Source organism: Polyodon spathula, chromosome 26 (assembly GCF_017654505.1).
Source record: "Polyodon spathula isolate WHYD16114869_AA chromosome 26, ASM1765450v1, whole genome shotgun sequence".
Classification (NCBI taxonomy): Eukaryota; Metazoa; Chordata; class Actinopteri; order Acipenseriformes; family Polyodontidae; genus Polyodon; species Polyodon spathula.
In genome coordinates this window covers 20,850,825-20,858,324 of record NC_054559.1, presented here as the reverse complement: position 1 = coordinate 20,858,324, position 7,500 = coordinate 20,850,825, and the positions used below count along the sequence as shown (strand labels likewise).

Here is a 7,500-nt window from a genome sequence, read left to right as displayed (position 1 = left end):
AGAGCTGCCAACATTATTTACTGCTTGAAAAAATAATAACTCTATATGGAAATGTTCCAGTTTTGCGTGTACAGTGCTTCAGTGTTGAATTGGTATCCAGCAGTCTGGTCAGTTAAATAGCACTGAAGAGAACAGGAAGAGACAAGGTTACAGGTCCCTGCCTTACATACTGTATATGAAGCACTGCAGTTTAAGCCCTTCTCTGTTCAGCTCTGTGCTGGAGCTGTGAGTTACTGTACCAGCTGCCCCTCTCTGGGGAATAGAAATCTGAAGCCTCATCAAAGCCCTGTCTTCAGGCTCGTTATGTATTTTATTTATACCACAGGCCACTATTAATAGTGGAGGTTTTTCAGTCTGCTCTCCATCTCTGTCTCTGTCTCTCTGTCTATGCCTCTGTCTCTGTCTCTCTGTGCCTTAGAGAGGCAGCGAGGAAAGGGGAGTGAGGACTGGAGGGGTTATTAGTGGATGGGTTCTGTCCATTGTCTCATCAGCTGATGTAAAAACATGTGGAGACATTTTTATTATCTCCTACGAGAGCAAGAGGAAGAGAAATCCAGGAGAGGCAGCCTGGGGTGTGACTGTGTGAGTCTCTCCCTCTATCTCTCCCTCTATCTCTATAAGTAGCAGAATGTTCTCTCTCTTTGCAGAGCATCGCAGGGGTTGAACCCGGTGCAGAAGCAGCTCCAGCTCTCCTCTGAACTCGCTGCTCTGCCTCGGGGGAAAGATCAGCCACGCTGCCTGCTTCAGACATACTGCTCAAATAACACTTATTAAGTTACATTAGGAGCGCTGTCAGTGTGTGGAGAGGCACACACTGCGCTGTGAGGTACACAGCAGTGTTAGCACTGTCCTCTCTGTCAGTGTGTGGAGAGGCACACACTGCGCTGTGAGGTACACAGCAGTGTTAGCACTGTCCTCTCTGTCAGTGTGTGGAGAGGCACACACTGCGCTGTGAGGTACACAGCAGTGTTAGCACTGTCCTCTCTGTCAGTGTGTGGAGAGGCACACACTGCGCTGTGAGGTACACAGCAGTGTTAGCACTGTCCTCTCTGTCAGTGTGTGGAGAGGCACACACTGCGCTGTGAGGTACACAGCAGTGTTAGCACTGTCCTCTCTGTCAGTGTGTGGAGAGGCACAAATTGCTCTGTGAGGTACACAGCAGTGTTAGCACTGTCCTCTCTGTCAGTGTGTGGAGAGGCACACACTGCGCTGTGAGGTACACAGCAGTGTTAGCACTGTCCTCTCTGTCAGTGTGTGGAGAGGCACACACTGCTCTGTGAGGTACACAGCAGTGTTAGCACTGTCCTCTCTGTCAGTGTGTGGAGAGGCACACACTGCTCTGTGAGGTACACAGCAGTGTTAGCACTGTCTAACTCTCTATCTGTAAATGGCATCTGCCTGTCTTTGTGTGTGCTTATTTATAAACAGGCTCTCTGCCTGTCTCTCTGCAGTTCTACCTCTTCCTCGCTCTGGAGGCTTGCTGTTGCTCTTTATATCCATCTGTGTGTGTGTACAGTGTTGTCTGTGTGTGTGCATGTGGTTATTGCTCTCTCTCTCTCTCTCTCTCTCTCTCTCTCTCTCTCTCTCTCTCTCTCTCTCTCTCTCTCTCTTTCTGCGTCTCTATTTCTTTTTCTCAGTGTATCTGGCTGGCTGGCGCTTTAGCGTCCATGTCTCTGTTATGACTAAGTCAGTCCCACAGCTCCCATCTCCTTAGCAACTGCTCCACTAAACAGCAAAGCTCTCTGCAGTAAAGCAGTGAGCTTCCCAGGGCTCGTTCCTCTCATCTGTAGATGTTTTATCTCCTCTTCAGTGAGAGCAGCTGCAATGAAGCCACATGTTTCAACTCCCCTTCAATGTTATTCTTCTGATTGTATTACCTTGATTGTAGAAAGGATGAGTATCTAGAAAACTGACCCTGTAACTCATGTTGAAACTGTATGGACCCGGAATGCACTGAATCCTATTGCTGTGCACATTGTGAAGAGCAAGGCTTTAGGTTGGAAAGATAGCTGTTTAGACAAATAGGATAGCTAGCCATCACTCCCTGATATAGGTAACATTTCACTCTGTTGTTGTTCTGCCATTTCCATACACACACACACACTCACAATAGCGGGTTCTCTTTCTAGAAGGAAGCCCTGTTGTAACTGGAGCTCCAGGCTCTTTAGGGTTTTTAGCAGGGGAGAGGAAATAAAAGGATTGAAAAGAAACAAAATAGCAATAATATATTGATAGTAATCATAAGAGCATGCAAGTGTGCGTGCGTGTGTGTGCGTGTGCGTGTGTGTGCAATGATGAGAAACTGCAGCTATAGCAAGATGAGAGAGACAAAGGGATGAGAGGAGAGAGGAAGCCAGTGTTTTTAAAGGATAATAACTCCTTTTCCTAGGAGCTAATTGAACCTCACTAGCTCTGTGTACACGTGTTAATCCACAATGCGTAACCCAGCCCAGCTCTGGTAACTCTGCACAAAACCAGAGGCTTTCATCTTGTAGCGATGCTTGTAGCGTTGAGAGAGGGGGTGTGAACTAGATTGCGGCAACACCCCGCAAGGCTCTGTCTCTCCTCTATGAAGCCTGGTCCTTTCTCCCCCATCACAGTCTCTCTACCTTTCTGTCTCTACCTCTCTGTCGGTTTGTCGCCTCCTTTATTTTTGGTGCTCCTGAACTTCACGCTGATGACTCGACTGACTGCACTGTTTCAGTCTGGCACGGGGAGGAGAGCAGTGTGAAGGGCTTCAGTCTAACCCACTGCAGCACCTTGCAGCCTGTGTGTGTTTCTGAGAGCCTGGAAATGCACAGCGAGAGCGGGTAGAAAACAGGAAGGTTTCAGCTCCAAGTCTGCTGCCAAAATATGTAAAGAATGTTTTCTTGGGTCATTAATCACTGAGTGAGGAAGAAAACAAATATGTGCATTAGACTCTGCATTCAGGGTGATCTTAGTTCCATCCACTGGCAGTGCCTGGAATTAAAATTGTGTTTGACAAGAAGTTGTTTATTGTGTCGCACCTGAATTGATCAGGCAACAACTCTTAATAACTGAGTAGCTCTGCTAACCATGTACTTGTAATTCATATTCCTTTACCTGCCCTGTGCATGACAGAATGCATGCCAAGGCTACAGCTAACATGCTAATATAGAACAGCAATGCATTTAGTTCTGCTTAACTGCAGTGTGATCTCTCCCTCTCTGTCTGAAACCCTGTAACCTCTCTCTTCTAATTGTGCTCAATGAATGCGTGAAGCCTGGCACCCATCATGAATTATTAACAGCAGCAATGATGCTCTCCTGCTAATAAGTGACGGCTGTCTTGTTCTGTCTCTTTCCAATCCTCTGTCTGCCCTCTCATCACTCTCACTGTTTCTTTTACCCATTCTTTCTCTTGCTCTTTCCCCAGCCTCCTCCTATCCTAGCCATTCCTCCTCTCTGCTTGACCTTTCTCCTTCATCTATTTTCTCCTTCATCTCTGTCATCTTCACTTCTCCTTTTCTCCCCTTTTGATGGTGATTGATGGCCTCTTCCTCTGAGGTCTCAGTCATGTCCACCATTGTGTCCAGTGTGTGAGTGGTTCACTGTGAAGGGTGCCTCTCGGTTGCACAGGGAAATGCTATAGAATCTATGAAGACAGAGACTCACATGTAATTGAATATCACTGTCTGTGTCGAAGTGTGCTGACGGTACTCTACTTGAATATTAGTCATGTAATGTGAATGTACAAAGTGACTCTCGGATTAACACCGCTGGGCTCAGGAGGTGCTGCAGGCTGTAAAGAAAATACACAATTACAAGAACAAAAAGCCTTCTGCATGATATCCTATTCTGTGTTGCTGTAGTGCAGAGGGTGTGGAATCACCAGTCAGTGAACCATCTCTCTCCTCTCTCACAGAGTTGCTTTCCTGCTGCCATGACAACGCAAGCCCCACCCCTGCTCCTGCTCACCCTGCTACTCCGATTGGCCAACTCTGCTTTCCCTGAACAAACACAGCCACTGAGCACAGTCCCTGTGGGAGGTAAGTGTCCTCCTTTTAAAGGGCCAGCGTTTTGCTGCTTTACACAAAGGGATAGTGCAAGGCATGAGTTCTGGACCCATTGTAATTTGATTTGCACACCTGTAATGCTTGTTTAACAGGCTGTTTAACTGTTGTGCTATCAACATATTGAGAGAGTGTGTGGGAGGATGATGCAGGGTTCTCTGTCTTTCTGCACGCTCTGATCCCTGGTAAAGCTGAGACTCTGAGTCCAGGGGATGGTAATATCTCATGCAATATCTCAGGGGGCAGGGGGCAGTGGGCAGGGGGGCAGGGAGCAGGGAGGCTGCACGCTCTCATTAACTTGCACTCCAAGTTAACTCCGGGCTAATGCTGCTGTGTGTCTTCTCTCCATCTCCACTGTTTCATTCCCTGCCTATCACTCCCTTCAGCTGTCAGACAGTACCCTGTGTTTGTGGGTCGATCGCAGGGCTCGGTTCTGAGGCAGGAGCCCCTCCATATCCAGAGGATTCTGCAGGTGAACCGCACTCTCTACATCGGAGCCAGGTACTGATCCAGCATTCAGTACTATATATACTAATATTGCCAAGCTAGTGATAAACAGCAAGAACTGAGCAAAGTCTTAGTAAACCCAGTGGTACAGGGTAAGTGTAAAGTAAGTATCTTGCATTCACTCACAGAAGCAGTTTAAGTACCTGCACTTCACTCTCTGAAGTCAAGAAACATTCCTCAATAATCAATGAAGAATTCGCTCATTGATTTACTCATGTTTCTCTCTGTTGGCTGTAAATCTCCTGCTGTTGTGGCTTTTCTAATGAGCCTCAATAGAAACCAGATGCTGAATCTCAAAGTTGTTTTCTTCTCTAAGTAATCGTTAAAGTTAAAAAAATAAACAAGCCAACACAGAGTCATTGTGTTAAGGATCAGAAAGCTTTTGTGCCCAAACTCAGCTTGTCGACGTGTGCAGCACAGTGTGCCTTTCAAGCATGGCATCCTAGAGCACTGCATAGCACTGAAACACTGGACCCTGCATATACCTCATTACTGCATAGCACTGAAACACTGGACCCTGCATATACCTCATTACTGCATAGCACTGAAACACTGGACCCTGCATATACCTCATTACTGCATAGCACTGAAACACTGGACCCTGCATATACCTCATTACTGCATAGCACTGAAACACTGGACCCTGCATATACCTCATTACTGCATAGCACTGAAACACTGGACCCTGCATATACCTCATTACTGCATAGCACAGAAACACTGGGCTGTATTGACAGGCTCTATTGTTCTCCTGACATCCTGGGAAGTCGTGTCTATAGGCTGGAAGGAAGAGGGGACGGGAGCTCTGGGAATTCCAGAAAAATGATCAGCCCTGTTCCTCTCAATACCCGCCCCCTCTGACCTGGAGAAGCACTCAGCTCATGCAGACATGCAGGATTACTCAGGCTGGGGCTGCCAGGGATAGGACTAAGAGATTAGACCCGTGCAGAGCTCCCGGCAGTCTGTCTACGCACCGCTGCTTGCTTTGCTTAAACCCGCAAACGAAGATGAATGCTCTTGAAATATTGATCGTTATTAGACCATTTCAAATAAGCGTAAAGATGCATTATAGTAAAATATTCTTTGTTTAAAGGCTCTGCAGTGACCGAGGTTCAACCCTGCATAGCTGCACATACCACAAAACACCTGAGTTTACTTAGACTAACCTGAACACACCTGAGTTTACTTAGACTAACCTGAACACACCTGAGTTTACTTAGACTAACCTGAACACACCTGAGTTCACATAGACTAACCTGAACACAGCTGGAGAGCTTTCTCTCATGCTCATTAAACTTAGCAACGCTCCCTCCAATGAGCTCAGTCTCTAAATGTACTCCTGGACAGAAATGCTGACAACACAACCCTGTCCCATGTAAGGCAGGCTCAACAAGCTGCTGCACATGCAGGAGCTCAGACCGCTGCTGGAGAGTGAGAGTGTTAACAGCTTCTGAACACCCCCAATGTGATTGGAATTGACCTGCTGTTGTTTTGTTTTGGTGTTCTTCGCTTTCACTGCAGTTGAACAGTAATCGTCTCCAGCAGTCCTCGTGTCTCCAGTATCTCTCTGACTCCTCCATAGCTGCTGCCCTCCCTCTAGTACAGCTAATGGTCCTGAAAGGGAAGGCTATTGATCTGGCTGCTGGTCTAGCTGGGATTCCTGCAGAGTCAGGAGTCCCAACCAGATCCTGCTGCTTCAACACAGTGTCCTCTCCTGTTTTACATGCTGCCATTACAGCTAATGGACTTCTGCTGAACCCGAGTCTAGGTTAGGTCAAATACATTTGCTTGTTTGGTTTTTAAATGTAAAATAATTGTTAAATTCATTTGAAACTATTGCACTGTCATTTAAAATCTCTCTTTCTCTCTTCCCCACTCCCCCTCTCTCTATCCCTCTCTCTCCCCTCTCCCTTCTCTCTCTCTATACCTCCCTCACTCTCTCCCTCTCTCCCCCTTCTCCCTCTCTCCCCCTCTCCCTCTCCTTTCTCTTTCTCTACCCCTCCCTCTCCCTCTCCCCTCTCTTTCTCTCCCCCTCCCTCTCCCTCTCCCCTTCTCTCTACCCCTCTCTTCCTCTCACTCTCTCCCTTCTCTTTCTCTGCCCCTCCCTCTCCCTCTCTCCCCCTCTCTCCCCTCTCCCTCTCCTCTCTCTCCCTCTCCCTGCTCTCTCTCTCCCCCTCTCCCTCTCTCTCTCTCTCTCTCTCCTCTCTCTCTCTCTCTCCCTCTCTCCCTCTCTCTCTCCTCCTCTCCTCTCTCTCCTCTCCCTCTCTCCTCTCTCCCCTCTCCTCCTCTCCCTCCTCTCTCTCCCCCTCTCCCTCTCTCTCTCTCTCTCTCCCTCTCTCCCTCTCCCTCTCTCCCCCCTCACTCCTCCCTCTCCCTCTCTCTCAGAGATGATCTGTACCGTGTGGATCTGGATGTGTTGGTGGGGGAGGAGATGTTTTACAGCAGGGTGAGTAGAGCGGGGCTCACACACAGTGACACATTGGATCTCAGCTGGATTGCTCTCACTCCTGAGTGCTAACCTTCACTCTGTACTGTACTACAGTGCAGCTGGGAGCAGTGACATGCAATCCGCTGTAACCGAGCTCTGCTCCCTGGGGAGCAGTTAAACACAAAGACAGATGCGCTCCAGACAGCAAGCATCTTGTACCCTGGGAAAGGAGGCAAGCTGATTTTGGGAGCAGCCCAGGAATGGAGACTGCATCCCTTTTCTGTTCTTGGGAATGTCTCTGTATCCACTCCTTCTTCCTCTCTGAGGACCCAGGGGCTAGGGGGGGCATAGCACACACAGGGATCTACCAAAGGACCTCGGCCAGGGGATCAGTTTATTTACATTCGCTCTGCTGTTCGGATCTTGGGGTTCTTGTATTTTGAATGAAATGCTACTTTGACGACTTCTGCTCTATTGCAAGGTTCCTATGCTCTCCACTCTCACTGTCTGTGATGCGGGGCTGCTATCCAAT

General features: G+C 48.1%; 1 protein-coding gene across 1 annotated transcript in view; it reads left to right on the top strand.

Moving 5' to 3' along the window:
• LOC121301067 (semaphorin-6B-like) overlaps positions 1 to 7,500 on the top strand; it is a 48,712-nt gene that overhangs the window by 19,890 nt on the left and 21,322 nt on the right. Inside the window, exons 3-5 of the mRNA XM_041230180.1 lie at positions 3,886 to 4,009; positions 4,420 to 4,534; positions 6,926 to 6,986. Of these exons, the coding sequence (XP_041086114.1) occupies positions 3,904 to 4,009; positions 4,420 to 4,534; positions 6,926 to 6,986 (282 nt within the window). The 5' untranslated portion in view covers positions 3,886 to 3,903. The remainder of the gene's footprint in view (positions 1 to 3,885; positions 4,010 to 4,419; positions 4,535 to 6,925; positions 6,987 to 7,500) is intronic.